Source organism: Perognathus longimembris, chromosome 1 (genome assembly GCF_023159225.1).
Source record: "Perognathus longimembris pacificus isolate PPM17 chromosome 1, ASM2315922v1, whole genome shotgun sequence".
Taxonomy (NCBI): Eukaryota; Metazoa; Chordata; class Mammalia; order Rodentia; family Heteromyidae; genus Perognathus; species Perognathus longimembris.
Window position 1 is genome coordinate 132,786,242 of NC_063161.1, and position 18,969 is coordinate 132,805,210.

An 18,969-nucleotide genomic window follows, 5' to 3' on the forward strand; every position below is an offset into this window, starting at 1 on the left:
CTTTCTGTTACTGGCGATAGATTTAACCCCACCTACAACCCAGGGTCTTCCTTGAGGCACCAAGAAGAAATGAGCAGCGCAGGAAGCAGTTACGTTTCACTGCTCCAGGTGGCGCTCTCGGGTGCTCAGGGAGACGGCCGGGGCGTGGGAAGCGTGTGGGCTGGCCACAGACCCCGCCCCTCGCGTTGCCTAGGAGACCGGGAGCGTCCTGTCTCGCCGCAGTGGCCGCGGGATCCCTAGAGGGGGAACCTGAGCGGGCTCTCCGCAGGTAGGGAGGTAGCCAGCCCGAAGCCGGGCCTCTCTCCAGTGTGTTGGACCCGAGGAACGTCCAGTGGCTGTTGCTGGCGACTGCGAGGGGGTGAGGGAAGGAATAGGAAGACCTGATTAGGGAGTAGACGCCTAATTAGCATGGCCAGAATCTGGCTGCTGCTTACCTTCACTTGGCCTTCCTGGTGTCACCTGGAAGCTGGGGGTACAGTCCTATACCTGAGTTCCAATCCCCGCCCTTTGATTTTCCCCAGAGATGCCCGGTAGCCTGAAGCATAAAGTAATTCTGGGGTTTTCGCCTCCGGAAAGACCCTGTTGGGACCTGCGCCCCGTGCAGGAATGTGGGGGTGGGAGGAGAGAGCCGGTCCCCAGCGTGAGGCTCCCAGCCACCCTCTAACCCCGCCCCCTCCATGTTTCCTGGACTAAGTAAGGCAGGAGTGGACGCCAGCGGTCAGGATGTCGTCCGTGGGGAAGGTGACCAAGGTTCATAGCGGCAAAGTCTACCAGCAGATCTTCGAGGCTGAGGTAGGGCTGCCCCCACCCCTCCCCTTGTCTCCACCCCCTTCCCTCTGCTAACCACAGACTTCTCTCTGCACACACACCCCCACCCCAAGTTTCCCTCTGTCTAGATTCCCCGGGAGAATCTAATGCAATAAGGGTTTTGGCGTTGCTTCGATTTTGAAAATAATCTCTGTTGGTTCTTCCAGTATACTAATAGAAAACTAGAGTGCTTATTCTCGAAAATTAGGAAACCTGAAGTGAACTTTTTCCACCCAGCCATTCATACACCTCAAAGTGTTACCTCTCCCCTCATTGAGGACCTCCCATGTAGAGGCCCCTGTGAAAATTGCCTTGTCCCCTAATGCACTGTATGGACCAAATGAGACCTTAAAAGCAAACTGCAAACCTCTAACCCTTCTTTTGAAGTTCCTTACTGTTATCAACTTGGGGAGTTATAAAACTATAAAGAAACCAGAGACAACTAAATTGCTCATACACTCCTGCTCCCTGTAAGCAATAATGACTTTCTTAGCATTTGTTATGCTTTCTGTTTCCTTCAAAGTCGTGTGCCATCTTTGCTTGACCAATTCCCTATAGTTGGATAGTTCCATTTTCCCAGATCCTTATAACTATGAAGAAAAGTCAGATGAGCATCACAATCCTCATTTAAGTTTCTTCAACCATGCCTTTCTTGAAGTGGCTGGATGCCTGTTAAAGGGGGAGGTGAGCCCTTCTTTAAGGGGTGGGAGGTTAGTTTCCCTGCAAAGTACCCTCCTGGTGGCAGGCTCTTACCTATCCTTCTAAAACAGCTACAGTCAGCCTGAGAGTACTGGGGCCTCTGCAGGTCTGATCAGAGCCCCTGTTCCTTGTCTTCCATGGATTCAGGTGCAGCTGGTCCAGGCCTTGGCAGCCAGCAGAAATCGGCCCACAGTGCATCCTGTAACCTCAAAGAGTGATGGGCTACCCTTGATGAAGAAGATAGAGTTTGCTGAAGGGCAGACAATTTCCCCTCGGCAGTGGAAGTGGCTGCACAGCCTCCCTAATGATGGGGTCACAGAAAACCCTGTTCTCTACAGGTAGGTCCTACTACCAGGCCACGCCCTTTAGGCCTGGTTTACCTCAGTCTTCAGAGACTCAACAAGAACTCAGTGGAGATAAGGGCCAGAGGCAGGAATGAAATCTCAGGTGCCTCCTCTGAAACAGAAAGGTAGTAACCCTTCCTTGGATAGATTGTTCATTTCTCTGTTTCTTCCTTCAATAATTACAGAATGTGTAGGGCCAGGCTCTATGGAAAATGGGAATCCTGCCCATGGAACTTGAGGTCTCAAGAGTGCCTAGGGACTCAACAGCAGCTCTCTCTCTCTCTCTCTCTCTCTCTCTCTCTCTCTCTCTCTCTCTCTCTCTCCATGTCCTCCACCCACACAAACCCCCATCCTATAGTCCCCTATTTACCATGAACATAGGCCTCAAACAGAATCTTTCTACTGTCCTGGGCTGCCCAGGTGCCTCCCAGGGGTTGGGGAACAGCAAATTTTAGCCTTGGCCTCCTTGCACCATTCCCTCCAGCTTTCTTCCTCACTCTCAAGTATCAACTATGGAGCTTTCACCTATCCTAGGCCTCTCCTTTCTTGTAAAGAAGCCTGGCTCAGCCACTGCTCCTCTCCTGACATTGCCCTGTGTCTGCCTTCCAACTTTTCATGGGGCCAAGAGTCTTGGAAAAACTTCTGTTTTCTCCTACCCTCCTGAGCCTCTGACCTTCCCATTTCTGTCCATGCCAGTCACTCTTGCTAAGGCCACTTGGGCACTGCTGTCCATTCTCTTGACCCCAGGGCTTCTTCACACACCTCCCTGGCTGCTACTGCTTTGCCTCTGCCTCTGCTTTGAGTCAGCCCTCTCAGGCCAGATTGGGATAAGCAGATGAATGACAGCTGGATGTCCTGTCTTCTTCCAGCCTCTGGAGAGGTGCTTGCAAATTGGGCCAGTAAAGACCACAGAAAGGCCACCTCATTTGTATGTGGGCAGATGCACCCAGGCAGAGTCCCTGGGAAGGCAGAGAGCAGTCCACAGAAGGGGGGTAGATTACCACTAGTGTAGGCCAAGTCCCCAAGTCTGGGGCAAGTGGGTAAGAAGACAGAGGTGACAACAGTTCTCACTGTCCCATGAGCTCCTATGGTGCTGCTTTGGGTCAGGGGCATTTGGAGTAACAAGGCCTTGAAGAACTCTGCAGGGTTGCCTGAACCCCAGCAGCTACAGCCAGGCCCTGCAATCCTCCCTATTGGACCTACAATAGAGACTTGTGAGAAGATGGCTGGAAACCACTAATTATATAGGGCCTTGAGGAACGGAAGTGGTCACAGAGAACTTCAGGGGGAGGGTTCAGTGGTGATTGCCCCTTAGGGCATTGATTGATTTTATTCTAAAGCTAATGTCCCAATTGTTGTTCTTCCATCTTCCCTGATGAGACAGTTTGTCCTGGGATCCCTGCTCCTTCCACCCATATCCAAGCTGTATGATTCTTGGTGTGTCAGCTCTGCTCGGGGCATACAGCCTGTGCCTTCTCTTGGAAACCAGGGTTACTCTGGCTGCAAATGTGAATGTATGCCAAGAGCTTGTGGGGCTGCTTAAGCCCGCTTCCATCCTTAGTTTCCCATGTGTCTAGGGCCCATTACCCTTGTCTACCTGGGAAGGGCTAATGGCTGGTACCTCAGAGCAGGGACCTGACTCCCTTATCTAGGGACCTGCAGTGTCTGCTGGCTGAAGATGCTCAGGTAGCATTTGTTGGGAGCCTGGACACTTCCTCCAGACCTTCTGGAATCAAGGCGGGCCAGGATTATAGCCACTGCCTAGGCTGTCCTGGGTGAGGCTGGAGATTCAGGGCTTACTCTTCTCTACCTGTTCCTCAGGGAAAAGGAAATTGCCAGGAAGGAAAAAGCACAAGAGAGTGAGAACACTGTTGCTGCTCGAGAAGTGTGGGGCCTCATGCCCAACATCGGTGAGCCTCCCTCCAGTCACCCCCAAGGGCAGGCCCGCCCTGGGCAGCACAACCCCTGAGCAATAGAGTCTCCCCTGAGGCAGCCCTGCCACTCCTATGGGGTCCCATGCTTAGTCTCCCATTCTCTTCCTGAACATTTTCTCTGGAAAGGGAGCAAGGGGAGCCACTGGTTACCTACACGGTCGTCACTTGGTCACTTCCTGGGATAAACATTTGCATGTGATTTTATGTGACATTTTTCACACCATGTTTTCTGTTTTCTTCCTCCTCCCTTTTGTGATTGTGACTTTATGTCAACATGGAGGCCCTTTTCTACTGACTATAGAAGAACAAAGGGAGATGAAGCATAAAGCACAACTACCCCTCTATAATAGCACCCTCCTTCTCCCCAGAGAGCTTCCAAGCCTGCCAACCCAGGAAGTATCCAGATTCCCAGGTGGATGTGGGGCTGAGCAGAGCCTGAGCTAAGGGTCAAGGATTAATGTACCCTGCTCAGTCACTGACTTTGTTCTTTAACCCCTGTTCCTACAACAAAAGGCTAGCAGTGACTTTGCCTTCCTGGCATCAGCCCGAAAAGTAGTCGAGTGTATATAATGTGTGCTAGGTTCTCTCCAGTGTGGAACTCTTATTTCCACAACAGCCCCTTCCTGATTTACTATGGTTACACTTACAGTATTTCAGAGTACAAAAGCAGGCCCTCACAATCATCTTGTTTCTCATTTTCAGTAGAGCTTGCATGGGATATTAAACATTTTAATAAAATAGTCTTTGTGTTAGATGATTTTGCCCACTATAGGCTAGGGTAAGTGTCCTGAGAATATTTAGTATAGGTTAGCCTAAATTATGATGTTGGGTAGATGTTTAATACACTTAATACAAGTGTAAATGTATTTTTGCCTTACAATACTTTCAATTTACAATGGTTTTGTCAGGACATAACACCACTGTAATTTGAAAAACACATGTATATGTATTTGTGCCTTTAAAGTATTTTTTTTTCAAAAAGTATTAATGAAGCTGGACAATGGTAGCTCATGCCTTTAATCCTGGCTATTCAGGAGGCTGAGATCTGAGGATTGAGGTTCAAAGCCAGCCTGGACAAGACAGTCTGTGAGACTCTTAGCTCCAGTTAATCAGCAAAAAGATAAAATTGAGAGCTGTGGCTCAAGTGGTAGAGTGCTGGTGTTAAGTGAAAAAGCTAAAGGACAGTGCCCAGGCCCTGAGTTTAAGCCTTAGTACTGGCACAAAAAATATTATAATATACTGATAGATTGATTTGTTCTTCTATACTGAGGATCAAATCCAGGGCCTCGTAGATGCTCTACAACTGAGAAACATGGCTGGTTCCTCAACAGACACTAAATGCCTGTGCCTTGTTCTCAACAGCACTCACAGGTCACCTTCGTCTTTTCTCTCTTTCCTTAAGCCCCTGTTGGCCCAGCTTTGGGTCTAGCTTCTGCACCTAAGCTGAAGGTACAGGTATTCTCTGTGTACAAAATCCTTCCAGGGAGCAATTCTTTCTCTCAGAGCCTCATCGCTTCTGTTGTTTTTCCACAGTTCCTGAAAAGACAAACATTTCTGTCCTTCAAGAACAAGAAGAGTCCAAGAGGAAGAGGCACGAGAATGCTCTGGCCAGCTTTGAGGAGGAGGTCGCCAAGATAGGCATGGTGAGACTCCTCTTGGTGGTTCTTGCTTGCTTCCAAAGAGGAGGCAGGTTTGTCATTGCCCTTCACCTCCTTCCTCCTCCCTAGCCAGGAGGGCCTCAGTGGCTCACCAAGACATAGCCATGTTTGAGTGGCTTATTAGAAGGGCTGGCTGTGAGCACATCTCCTCTAATTCTTATCAAAGCCCCAAAGTAAACAGCTGTTTCTCCATTTTGCAGGATAGGCCTTAGGGTCTTGCCTAACTAGGAAGCCACGTTGAAAGCGTTCTTTTTCTGGGTGACACCAAAGCCCAGCCTTTGGTCTCTTGCTGGCCCAACTGATGAAGGGTCCTCAGTTGACGGCCCACCACTGCTGGGACCTGATGCTTTTCCTAACATTGCTCCTATTCCAGAACTCACCTATAGAGTTGCTATATATACCTAGAATGTTGCCCGAATGGAACTAATCTTTGCCCTGCCAGCTCTCTCTGGTCTCTTCTACTGATTCGTGTCTCCCTTGACTCCTGTTCTCTACTATGAATCCTACACCAAGAACATCCTCCCCAGCCATGCCCTTAGAACATCTCACCTAGATGCCAGCCTTATATCCACCCATATGCTCCTTGGCTTCAGGCCTACCCTAGCCTCCTTTAAACAGCAATCTTAACGATTATTTTTGAGACAGGGCTGGGGCCTGGTCCCTCCCCACTGCAGGAGGCCTGCCCGAGGTGTTGATGCCACAGCCCTCATCCTTCTGGCCTATTATTGCAGGAAATGGAACCTCTCATCTTGGAGACAGGGCGAACTTTATCAAACAAAATCTCTGAGTCTGAGGAAGACATTGACCGTCTCTTCAACAAGATTGAAGGCGACATCAATCTTGAGGACTATTCCATCGACGTAAGGCTTCCCTCGTGTTGAGGCCTGCACATGACCCCCTATTCTAGTCCTAGCTCCCAGCCTGACCAAGTTCCTCTGCACAGACCCTGTTGGACCTGTGGGATAAGGTGGTTGAGATGTTTCTGCTCCAGAAGAAGGAGATTAAGGAGCTGGATGAGGCACTGCTCTCGCTGGAGGCCTCACGAGCCACTAAGGTGAGGCAGCCTTAGATGGGGCTTCTTGATGGCTTTTGCTTGCAGGGTTTGTTGGGTATCTTTGTTTCTTTTGATTGCTGCAGGAAATGAGAATCCCTAACTGTGACGCTTTGTCTTCTCCAGCTAAAGAGCGTGTTGACAAAATATGTGGAGATCATACAGAAAACATCCTACCTCATGCAGCCGGATGTGTACAGGCTGATGGATAAAGAAGCCATGGTGGGTGGCTTTCCTGGGCAGGGACAACCTGCAGGAAAAGGAGCAAGACCCTAGGGTGCTATAAGCCTGGTGTCTCAGGGATGGGGTGTGTGTGTGTGTGTGTGCGTGTGTGTGTGTGTGTGTGTGTGTGTGTGTGTGTGTGATCTGTAGTATGTTTAAGTAATGTAGGTAGGACTCTTAGGTTGGCAATTAAGTCTTTGTGATTGTGTTTTGAGTAGAAATTGTTGTAAAGTCTACATAGCACACTTCCCTGTGGTAACATCTAATGTGGATCCATTGTTGGGAAGTACTGGTGATTTTACTGAGCACTTACCTGTCTCACCTCCAGTGTGCAGTGTAGTGGGCACTTAAGTCAGGAGGGGGCAATATGAGGGTTTTAACTCAGGCCCTTTATCACTTGCCATGGCCCCCAGCCATTTTGCTTTAGTTATTTTTGTGTGTATGTGTGCTAGCATTTTATCACTCGAGCCATAGCTTCACTTCCTTCTTTTTGGAAGTTAATTGGAGAAAAGAATCTTATGGACCTTTCCTGCCCAAGCTGGCTTTGAACCATTGTCCTCAGATCTCAGCCTCCCAAGTAGCTAGGATTACAGGTGTAAATCATCAGTGCCCAGCTTCGTTGTTATTGTTGTTTTTGTAAGGTCTTACCTTTATGCTTTAACTGGCCTGGATCTGAATCTTCCTATTTATGCTCCCTGCCTGGGGGAAATGGCAAATGTACACCATTCTGCCCAGCTTTCTATCAACTGTGATAGGGTCTGGCTAATGTTTTCCCTAGGTTGACATTGAACCATGATCTTCCAGATCTCTACCTCCCAAGTAGCTAAGATTAGAGGCATGAGCCACTGCACCCAGCTTCCTGGTCTTCCTTGACTTTCCTCCCACTGGCCATGGGTGTCTATTGCTGAACCACACTTGTATCCTGGCTCTACCCCTTCACCTCCAACATCTCTAGCTTCTGTTGTTGTGATTTAAAAAATAGGGAAAAAAAGAAATTCAAGGTTTTTCTCAATATCTCCAAAGCCAGAGTAAAGCCTGAGCCCTCTGCTATGTAAAAGGACTCTTGTTTTGGCTGTTCTGAAGTACATTTTGGTTTCCATGGGTTTCCTGATCTTGTGTTGGGCTGAGCTTGCCAGGTAATGAGCCCTGGGCCTAAAATACCTTCATCCATAAAGTGAGAAAGACAACACTTAATCACCAGGACTGGTCAGGAGGATGACAACAGAAGGCCAGCCAGTTCCAGTTATCTTTTGCAATAAGTGAGCATCTTAAAGTTTAGACTCTGTACCTCTCAGAACAGTCACTCTTCAGTGTCCAGCTGCATATCACTGTTTTATTCCCTTGTGGTTATTCTTCTTCGGTAGCAACTAGTGTCCACTGCTTGCACTGCCCACGCTTAGCGCCCTGAACTTCACAGGCTCCTGTGCTTTGCATAGCCTTTTCCCCATGGCACAGCTGTGGCCCTGGGAAATAAGAAGATGCTTGCCAAGCCCTGCCTCCAAGGAAAGTAGGACTGGACATTCTACCTGCTGAGCCTGGCAGGGCTTCCTCTAAGCCTGGGGAATGTGCTCAGAAGGGTGGGAGAAGCTGTTCTCATTTAAGGAGACAGGGTGACGAAAGGGCAGACCAATGCCACACAATTAAGGATTGTCTGAGGGCTTGCAAGTGGGATTGGCTTCGAAGACAGCTGAAGAAGGCTCTGGCTCTGGCCTCCGTGGGTCACAGCCAGCACATGTGATCGCCTAGCTCTTCCCTTCTTTATATAGTTTAAATTATTATTTTTTGATGGTCCTGGGACTTGAGCTCAGGACTACTTGCGCTTGGTAGACAGGTACTCTACCTCTTGAGCCATACATGCAGCACTTGGCTTTTGCTTTAGTTCTTTTTTTCAGGTAGGACCTTACATTTTTGCCTATGGCCGGCCTTGGACCTCCATCCTCCTAGACCTCAATCCTCCTACATATGGCCTCCATGTGGCTGCGATTATAGTCATTTTTCATGCCAGACTTGTTGACTGTTTTCTTGCTAATGTTTTCCTCCAGGTTGGCCTCAAGTCCCAGTCCTCCTGAGTAGATGGGATTTTTCTCCACCTTCTCTATGAAATGACCTGATATCGTTTTGGAGTTAGGGGTAGAGTTGATAATTGCGGATGGGGCTCAGTAGTCTTCAGAGTCTGCCACCATTCTACTCAGCCCTGGGCTCTCATTGCCTGTCTAACTGAGCCTTGCTCTGACCAGAGAGAGCGTGCCCCATCTACAGCTGTGTTCATCTGTGACCGCAGATCATGAATCATGCCTTGCTAGCCAACCAGAGGGCCATCGCCCGGCTATCTGTCAACCTGATGGAAGCTACACTGCAACAGGAGCTCAACAGCTGCTACCGCTGGCGGAGTCTGGTGGATGCCTGGAAGAGTCTCAAGAAGGAGTCTCTACTACAGAGCTTCAGGTTAGTGGTGCTGCCCCATCCATAAGCACCGACCCCTAGCTCACCCACTGCCCACTGGGGCTACAAGGGCCAAGGGTAGCTTCCTCCTACCCTTTGTGTCATTACTTAAAATGATAGCTGTTATCCTGTGCTTTCTTTTTTTAAACTCAGATAAAGATTTCTAGGGGGAAATACTTAAAGGTCACTAATAATCCCTCCTCACAGCAAAAAGCACAGGTAATACTTGAGTATATTTTCTCCCAGGCTTTCTTAGGCTCATATCACATAATGCATTTCACTTTTTCCTTCCTTCCTTCCTTCCTTCCTTCCTTCCTTCCTTCCTTCCTTCCTTCCTTCCTTCCTCCCTCCCTCCCTCCCTCCTTCCTTCCTTCCTTCCTTCCTTCCTCCCTCCTTCCTTCCTTCCTTCCTTCCTTCCTTCCTTCCTTCCTTCCTTCCTTCCTTCCCTCCCTCCCTCCCTCCCTCCCTTTCTTTCCTTCCTTCCCCTCCCCCCTCTTTCTTTCTTTTTGTGCCAGTCTTGGGGCACTGTCCCTGAGCTTCTTTTGCTCAAGGCTAGCACTCTACCATTTGAGTCACAGCACCACTTCCAGCCTTTTCTGTGTATATGGTACTGAAGAATTGAACCCAGGGCTTCATGCAGGCTACCACTAAGCCACATTCCCAGCCCTTACTTCTTATTTCCTTAATGAGCATTATTTCATGAGCATTCTCTGAGCTCATGAAAACATTCATCTGTTTAGCAGTATGATTTCCACAGACAAGTGGTGTTTTGGCTGTGGAGAAAGAAAAAAAATAGCCTAACTGTATCTGGCTTTCCACATGACCTCAATCAAATGTTTGGGCATTCACAACCTGTCTTTTCCTGTAAAAACAGGCATCTCATGGACCTGTGATGAGAGTTTTAGGGATGACCCCAGAATGTACTGCATGTAAAATGCCTGTCTGTAGCTGACCTGGGAGGTTGCTGTGAATGGTCCTTTTCCTGGGTATTTATTTCCATGAGATAAACACAAGGTCAGGAGCTTGGCTTGCATCACCTCATGAATGGAAGATTCCCCTCACAAGACTCCATTTTACAGAAGAAGAAGCTGAGTGGGGAAAGAATGTGCCCAAGGCCAAGGTCACAGAGCAGTCAGCTGGTGCTCGGGACCCCAGTGGAACTGAGCTTACTGATTCTGGGCTGTTAGTGAGGGTTCCTCTCTCCTTCCCTCCACCTTCTTCCTACTCCCAGTGTCCTAGAGGGGGACTCGGGTTGTGTAGGGGGTTGTGTAGTGTAAGGCAGATTTGTTCTTGCTATGGGTTCCTTCCCCTCTTGACCAGCCCTCCTCTCCTCTCCTTCCATGGTGCCAATGTGTCTGGCCATGCAGTGAGTACATGGCCAGTGAGCATGTCCAGACCCCCCCAGCAGTACAGGAAGAACTACAGCAAATGCTGATGACCCAGCGTGAAGTGCAGCAAAAGCGATTGGAGCATCTGGACACCCTATGGTATGGGCAGGAGGGGCTGCCCACTTGGATTGGTGCTTTTAGAAGTCCAATGGGGAGGTGATATGAGACCTAGTCTTTCTTCTGTCATCCAGATGAGCCATCTCTCTACTGGGGCTCTGGTGCTGAGCTAGCTTCCTAGAACTGGCTCTGAGGCATCCCAGCCCTGATGGCTAGAAAGAGCATCTCTTGGGTGCAGAAGGCAGCTCCGGGTGGCCATGCTAAAGAGCTCAACAGGAAGCATTGGCCAGAGGGCCAGGACCTTGTTCAGACATGGTAGGAGGTATGGGTCACAGGGTCCTGGCACTGGAGGCCAGGAGATCAAAGTCAGGGCAGCTGCCATCAGATGGGGACCTGTTAGAGACTCTTTAGAAGTTCATTTTTGTTTCCTAAATAACAAACTTATTAAACCTTTTGTGAGTTGGCCTCTTGGTGGCTCACACCTATAACCCTAGATATTCAGAAGGCTGAGTTGGAAGGATCAAGATTTGAAGCCAGCACTGGCAGGAAAGTCCATGAGACTTTTATCTGCAATTAACCACCAAAAAGCCAGAAGTGGAGCTGTGGCTCAAGTGGTAGAGTGCCACTCTTGAGTGAGAAAGCTTAGGGATGGTGCCCAGGTCCTGGGTTCAAGCCCCTAGTACCTCCCAAGACCTTTTTTGTAAGATACGTTTCAGCTACCGGGAGATCCCCATCAGCCTTTCCAGTATTTCACTCGGAATATATGTCTTACAGATCATGCCCAGTGAATGTTTTGTGCATGTGTGGCAACTTGTCATGTTTCTTCCCCAGTGACCTCCTGCCCCCCAACTATAACAAAGACCAGCTCACCGAGTGGCATTCTTCTCTCCACTCCATGAACAAGAAGCTAGGTGAGCCCTGCTTGTTGGCTTCATCCAGATCTCTCCAGAACTTCAAGTAGTAGCATGTCAGAGCTAGGGCCCCCGGCCATTTATCAGTGGAAGTGGGGGGGGGGGGAGAGTGAACACTGGGAAGTCATGAAGCAACTTTCTCTCCTCTCAGAGTCTCCCTACTCACTGCCTAGCCCACAGCTGGGCCAACTACACAGTGACTCTTGACCCCAGCATGGGAGACTGAGAGACAACTCCTTTTACTACCTCCAAGGATGATGGCTCTGGAGCCATGTCTGAGAACCCAGACCTTACAGTCAGAACCCAGAAATCCATCCCCACTCTGACCCTGGGAAAGTCATGGCATCTCAGGTCCTCCATACAATCAGGATGTAGAAATCATAATGGTCCCTATCTCGTGGGATTGGTGTACAGTTGAAGGTCAAGGCCTTACACTGAGAATGATTGGTCACACATTGAAAATGCTCTATAACAAGAGTTGTTACACTGCTGGCCCATGGCCAGCTGCCAGGTTTTTTTTTAAGTTTTCCTGGGACACCACTACACTTAGCAGGTCCCATACTGTCTACTGACTGCTTTGAGCGGCAATGGAAGCCAGTGGCTGCAAGTGAAACCAAATGGAAAGAGTTTGCCAGGCCTTGCTTTAGATCTATGACAACCCATCCATCTCTTTTGAGTCGCACAGCAAAGCAGTGAGGTCCTGTTATAGTGTGAGATGACTTAGAAGTACTCCTAAATCAGAAACACTCAAAACAGAGACAAGCTCCTTCCATGAAGTGTATGTTTGTATGTGCATGTGCGTGCGCATGCGTGCGTGCGCACATACACAAGCATACATGTACCAGTATTGAGGTTTGAACTCAGAGCCTCATGCTTTGCTTGGTGTTTTCTGCTCAAGGCTGGTACTCTATTATTTAAGCCACAGCTCTACTTCCACTTTTTGCAGTTAATTGGAGATAAGAGTCTTAGGGACTTTTCTGCCCAGTCTGGCTTTGAACCTTGATCCTCAGATCTCAGCTTCCTGAGTAGCTAGCATTACAGGCACAAACCACTATGAATTCCTTATCTTGGGGTGCTGGGAACTCTGTGAGGAGGGAGATACCAGCCCTTGATGAAAATCTGGACTGCCAATCCACCTTCACCTTCACCACGGAGGCACTGTACATTGGGGACTCTCCTCTTTCTTACTCTCCCCTTCTTCCTGGAAGAGCAGCTAACCCATTTAATCTTCTGCCCTTGAAGACACCTATCACATAGAGTCCATGATGAGGATCCGCTTTCTGTATGAGACGACATGGCAGGAGTGCCTGGCACATGTGCAGGAATGCAAGGTGAGCACCTCTCCCTGCAGGCCTGGGAAGAGGAACTAAGGTGCTGGGACTTGATGTGTCCCTTCTCCCATGCCCTTCAGCCTATAAGCTTTTCTTCCTTCTTTCCAGGCCCCAGGAACCCACAGGGCTATGGGCATTCTGGCTCCCTTTTGCCAGTCCTTTCTCAGCTGTCTTGTCATCCCTTGGGGGCTTAGTACAGCATCACTTCCTCCAGGAAGCCCTTGGGAGATGGAGTTGTATAATCTCTGGCTGCTATACTTCGCTGGGCTTTATTCATTAATGGAGGTTACAGGACTCCCTTTTCATATATAGTGGTGTCCCAGCTGTCCAGTGCCACTGTTCTTTCTGCCTTCCCTGCCATCTTTATGACAGGATGAGACAGCGAGTTCCCTCCCAGCATCCTCTAGGATAGGGACAGGTTTTCTGGAGTAGGGAGATAATTTAATCAAACTGTCCTTTGTTTGCATTGTTAGTAAAAATGTTTAGATGAAAATCACATGAAAGTCTGGTCATTTTGAAGCATGCCTAAGCCCCAAGGGCCCTCCCCTGCTTCCAGGAACATCCACCAGCCAGCTTTGCACTACCACTGGCCCTGACATGATTGACACTTGGGCAGTAGTGCTCCTAGCCCTAAGCCAGGCCTGGCCTTGCTCTCCCTCCAGAGGCAGCTTCTGGACTGGAAGGCCTTCAGTGAGGAGGAGGCAGAGAGCCTGGTGAACCCTACCTTCTTCCAGATGGTGGGAGTGCTACAGAAGAAGGTGGAGAAGGAGCTGGAGCTCCTGGATGTGCGTGCATGTTTGGTGGGACTCGAGGTGGAGAGTATCACCCTGGGGGGTGCTGGGCTAGAGGGAAACTGGGGGGTTTCTCTCTGGGCTCTTCCAATTTGCATGTCCCTCATATGTCCACTCTTGAGCCCTCACCGCTCCTCCCAGAGCAGACCCCCTATGCTGGCCTCAAAGCCACCAGAGACAAGTGCAACCCAGACTCTAGGAAAAGAAACTCAGGCTATGAGTACACCTGAGCTCTCACTGGCCTGGTGCTGAGGGCATGAAGCAGCAAGAAGCTCCAGCCCCAAGAGGTTTATAATACTGAGCCTGAAGCAACACTCATTTTTCTGTGAAGGGCTAGATAATGAGCATCTTAGCTGTGTAGGTCACCAGGTGCCCATTGTAATGGGCAGTTCCATAGCCCAAGACAGGACAGAAATGAAGGGTGTGGCTATGTTCTAGTAACTTTATTGAGGGACATTAGAACTTGAATTTCATATCATTTGCATATGAAAAAGGTCCAAACAAAAACAGGTGGAGTGAGGTGCCAGTGGCTAATGCCTGTAATCCTAGCTCCTCAGGAGGCTGAAATCTGAGGATCACAATTTGAAGCCGGCTCAGGCGGAAAAGTCTGTGAGACTCTTTATCTCTAGTCACAAAACAAGCTAGAAGTGGAGCTATAGTTCAAGTCTCATGAGTGCTAGCCTTGGGCTGGGAATATGGCCTAGTGGCAAGAGTGCTTGCCTCGTATACATGAAGCCCTGGGTTCGATTCCTCAACACCACATATATAGAAAATGGCCAGAAGTGGCACTGTGGCTCAAGTGATGGAGTGCTAGCCTTGGAAAAAAACAAAAAAGAAGAAGAAAAAGAAAAAGCCAGGGATAGTGCTCAGGCCTTGAGTCCAAGGCCCAGGACTGGCAAAAAAATTAATTAATTAATTTAATTAAATTTAAAAAAAAAAGAAGAGTGCTAGCCTTGAGCAAAAAGAAGCTCAGAGACATCCATGGCCTGAGTTCAAGACCCAGGATCAACACACACACACACACACACACACACACACACACACACACGTACATAGGTGGAGGACCAAATTTAGTCCGAAGTCTATAGTTTTACCAACACCTAACCAAGCATCAATAGGTATGTGAAGATTTAACAGCAGGTGGCTGTTGGGCCCTGAAGGTATTCTCTCGTAGGAAGTGTCCTGTTGTTCAGGCCAAGGTGAGTATGGTATACAATGCCATAGATGGAGGGCCAGAAGCCCAAAGTGCCCCAGAGCTGACTTGGAGCGATGGCACCCAAGCAGTAACCTCTATCCTAGGGTTGGGCCCTCCTGTTGGCTTGGGCTGGTGGGCCTTCAAAGCCCCTGCTCTGGGTTGCAGAGTTCCTTCGAGATCCTGGCCAAGCAGACGGAGGGGCAGAGCTTTGACCTCTTCAGGTACTTCAAGGAGGCTGCAAAGCTGTGGGAGACACACCAGAACATGCTTCAGGTGCAAGAGGTGGAGCTCGAGAAGAAGATAGAGAAACTTCGAGAGAAAAATAGCCTGGAGAGCCAGGTGCTCCAGCCCTGGGCAAATTCCAGGAGGGAGGAGGGGTGGGCTCAGGTTGCCGGTTTCCCAACCCAGCCCAGTGAATGCAGCCAGCATGCATGGGCCAAGAAACCAAAACCCCCAAGTAGATCCTATACCCATATGTAAATTCTTTTTTCTTCTTCTGTAATGCCATTTCCAAATGTAAATTCTTTAAGTTATAAAACCTGTACTGATGAGGAAACTGAGACTTGCCTTGATCATAGGAGTAGCAGAAATCTTGAGCGAGGTCACAACTGTAGGCTTTTTCTTATTTTTGTTTTTGCTTTCAGATAAAACAAAACAGTAGCCTATAGTTCAGGCTACTAGATCAGGAACTTACTTTATTACCCAGGCTGCCTGCAGCCTTCTAACAGGCATGCACCACCATACCCAGCCATGCACCTATGTTTTAGAACCAAACCTGTCTGTGAATGCACATCAGAGAGACAAATAGGCAGCAGACAGACTAAACGGGAAGTGTTCTGAGTGGTTAAAATAAGGAGTTGATCAGATCATGGTTTCATGAATCACTGTTTACTCCTGTACATAGAGAATGGTTTTTGTTCTTCGTGTTCAAAGAAAAGAATTACGTGACCAGCCTTACAGGAAATACAAATGTTTTGAGGGGCAAGGTACATGGGCCATGCAAGTAAGTTCCCATTGCTCACATAGGATGGAAGCAGACCTCTTTGAGAAGTAAAGACTGAAGTGTAACTCTCCAGAAGTGTTTTTTCAGGAGAAACTGGCTTGACCCAAACACAGCAGGCAAGGCTCCTCCAGGCTAGAGGGTGCAGCCTGTGCTGGTGGGGGGCTTCCATGCTGGTAGCTGGAGCTCCAGTATTGACAGTGGTGCCCGCCACAGAGTCAAGAGATCAGGAGCAGGTGCCTCAGGCATGTGTAGCACAGGCCCAATCTGTCAAGTATAAGGGAATGAGAGACAGGGCCATGAAAAGTCCCATCTGAGCTCTGTTAATAAAATAGACAGGAAGGAATACTCCAGAAACAGAGAAGACCCCAGAGCCTATACTGCAGAGAGGGAGCAGTTACAGATTGGTGCGCGTTTAAGGCCTGCCTCAGGTCCAGTGGCAGGGGCTCTGCATGTTGCTCACACTGTAAGAGCTCTAGGAGCTCATATCTTCTTCCTCTTGTTTTCTGGGTGGCCATCAAGAGCCTGGAGGCCCAACTGGATAAGCTCTTGGATCAACTGAGGCAGCAAAGCCATGAAGAAGCACTAAGAATACACCTGGAAAAGGCCAAACATTATCTGAAGAGCATACAATCCAAGTAGGCTGATCAGTCCCCAGAAGACAAGGGATGGCCTAGATTCACATGCAAGGTTACTGGCAGCCTCACCTGCATAGGGCCCCAAGGTGTTCCCAAGCAAGCTTAAGATAAAAAAAAAAACATGCCTCCAATACTGGAGACTATAATGGTGCTTTGCAACTTTGCTTGGGCTGACACAGAACTTTCCAGGGAGAATTTTGCAACATTAGTGGAGAAAATTTCAGGGCAATGTGGTTTGAAAGGTTAAAAACTTGACCTCTCCTTTGAACTATTTAAACATGTATATTGTTTGTTAAAGGGGAGAAAAAAAATAACCGCTACAAATATAGAAGTTTCACCTTTCATTCCTGCCCAGCTAATCCTTTTATAAACGTATGTATACACATTTGTATATACACACATATAGCATACAATTTGTTCCATAAACTTCAGATATTATTTCAATAAGTAACCATGAAAAGTTTATAAATATAGTTTTCATCATTATTTAACCATCTCTCAATTAATTAGCTTTTTTTTCCTATTGGCTCCAATTTCTTAGTACAGTGTTAGAGTTCTCTGTTAACTTCTTTATACTTCACTCTGTGCAAGTAATTCTTTAAGGATCATTCACAGAAATGGAATTGAACTACAATTCATTGCAATACTTAGAACCAGAAGTATTACTTTGGGCAAGCCTTGGTCTCCTTGTTGGAGAAGCAGATCAAAATCCTGGGCCTTGAAATATTTGAGGGTTTGATGGGATAATGGAGGTAAAGTTTAGGGACAAGGTTAGAAGGGTGGAAAGAAAGAAGAAGCTCAAATTACAAGCCAAAAAAAAAAAAGTCTTGTATGCTTTCTAGATTTTGTATAGAGAGCAGGTATTTCTGATAGGATCAGAAAATAGTAAAAACAAACCTAGGACTATTTCTGTGAAAGGGACACCTACCCAGAAGCAGTCATTGCTAGATGGTAGCCTACTTCCTTGGGATCAAGGACAGAGTTCCTGGCTGGGGTCTTCCACTCAGTTGAACCTTCCCTTAAGCAGTGGTCTCAACCTCTCTCTCTCCAAGATTTGAGAATTTTCATGGCCTCCTGACCAAGGAAGTAATGGAGTACCCAGTGATCCTTTTGAAAGAACTCAACAACTACAGTTCCAACCTCAGCCAACATTTCTTCGTTCGTGAAGTCTTTGAACAGGTAGGGAGAAAGGAGGAAAGGGTCTTATTTTACTTAAAAGACAAGTGATCCCCCTGGAAGGGGCACTCTGGAGAAAATCAATACCGCTTTTTCAGTAACTCATGGTTTTTCTTTGTAGAACTTGGCCGGAGAAGTCGTTTTCACAGTCAGGAAACCAGGTAACTCCTTGGCAATTGAAATCAGAGTCTCTGGCTTTCTTCCTCCTGGATATCTGTATCGCGGGCTCTTTTCAGGCCACCCTGGTCATTGCCTTCTTGTGTTTTGATATTGGTCACCAGCAGATGAACAGAAAAATAACTTGGTGCAGCAAATAAGCAAAAAGAAGAAAAAGCGCAGGGCAAAAGTGGATATGACCATTGCTGAAGAAAGCCTAAGTCAAGAGACAGTTTCTGCAAAACCAGCAGAAGAAATCCAAGAAAAAGGTCAACAGACCTGGGCAACGGAAGAGATACCAAGCCAGCAGTACAAGTTTTCACAGACTGACCAGGTGGATGCGCCCAGAGAAAGCTCTGCACCTGAATCAGAAGAAATGAAGGGTGAAGGAGAGTTCCCTTTGGGGCTATCCTTGAACCAGGAACATGTGAGGGTTCAAGAAGAGAAGGAGGAGGAGGAGGAGGAGGAGGAAGAAGAACAAAAGGAAGAGGACAAGGAGGAGGAAGAAGAGAAGGAGGAGGAAGAAGAGGAAGAGGAGGAAGAGAAGGAAGAGGAGGAAGAAGAGGAAGAGGAGGAAGAAAAAGAGGAGGAGGAAGTAAAGGAAGAGGTGAAAGAGGAAACTACTGTAGAGCTGGAGAGTTTATCTGTAGTTGAGGTAAGCCGGTAAATGGTTCATTCTCAAATACAGAGAAAGGTTGCTATGTTCCTTCTGCTTGTATCCCTCATGTAAGCTAGGGTTTTTTGGTTATGGGGCTTGTACTCAGGGCCTGGATGCTGTCTGTCAGCTTTTTTGCTCAAGGCTAACAATCTACCACTTTGAGCTACAGCTTCCTTTCTATTTTTTTGTTTTTGGTAGTTGGTTAAATGAAGATGAGTCTCATGGACTTTCCTGCCCAGGGATGGTTTCGAACCATGATCCTTAGATCTCAGCCTCCTTAGTAGGATTACTGGCATGTACTACTCGTGCCCTGCCAAACTAGAGTTTCTAATGGTAAAATTTCTATTGAAATCCATATAAAGTATTTCTTCCTTTTTACTTTTTTTGTCAACAGATATCTAATTTGTCTTTCACGACAATAATTCTTAAAATTCATTTTTTTTTCTCCTGGAATAGCATACTATGGAGTCACCCCACATGACTTTCTGCCTTCGTCTCTGGATGTTTGTCT

General features: G+C 47.8%; 1 protein-coding gene across 1 annotated transcript in view; it reads left to right on the forward strand.

The window, feature by feature from the left end:
* The first annotated feature begins 717 nt into the window (after positions 1-717).
* Ccdc180 (coiled-coil domain containing 180) overlaps positions 718-18,969 on the forward strand; it is a 51,359-nt gene continuing 33,107 nt past the window's right edge. Inside the window, exons 1-17 of the mRNA XM_048348298.1 lie at positions 718-792; positions 1,654-1,844; positions 3,672-3,760; positions 5,318-5,427; positions 6,174-6,302; positions 6,386-6,496; positions 6,620-6,715; positions 8,997-9,160; positions 10,525-10,644; positions 11,434-11,513; positions 12,756-12,844; positions 13,507-13,629; positions 14,996-15,169; positions 16,353-16,468; positions 17,521-17,647; positions 17,766-17,805; positions 17,929-18,446. Of these exons, the coding sequence (XP_048204255.1) occupies positions 724-792; positions 1,654-1,844; positions 3,672-3,760; positions 5,318-5,427; positions 6,174-6,302; positions 6,386-6,496; positions 6,620-6,715; positions 8,997-9,160; positions 10,525-10,644; positions 11,434-11,513; positions 12,756-12,844; positions 13,507-13,629; positions 14,996-15,169; positions 16,353-16,468; positions 17,521-17,647; positions 17,766-17,805; positions 17,929-18,446 (2,346 nt within the window). The 5' untranslated portion in view covers positions 718-723. The remainder of the gene's footprint in view (positions 793-1,653; positions 1,845-3,671; positions 3,761-5,317; positions 5,428-6,173; positions 6,303-6,385; positions 6,497-6,619; positions 6,716-8,996; positions 9,161-10,524; positions 10,645-11,433; positions 11,514-12,755; positions 12,845-13,506; positions 13,630-14,995; positions 15,170-16,352; positions 16,469-17,520; positions 17,648-17,765; positions 17,806-17,928; positions 18,447-18,969) is intronic.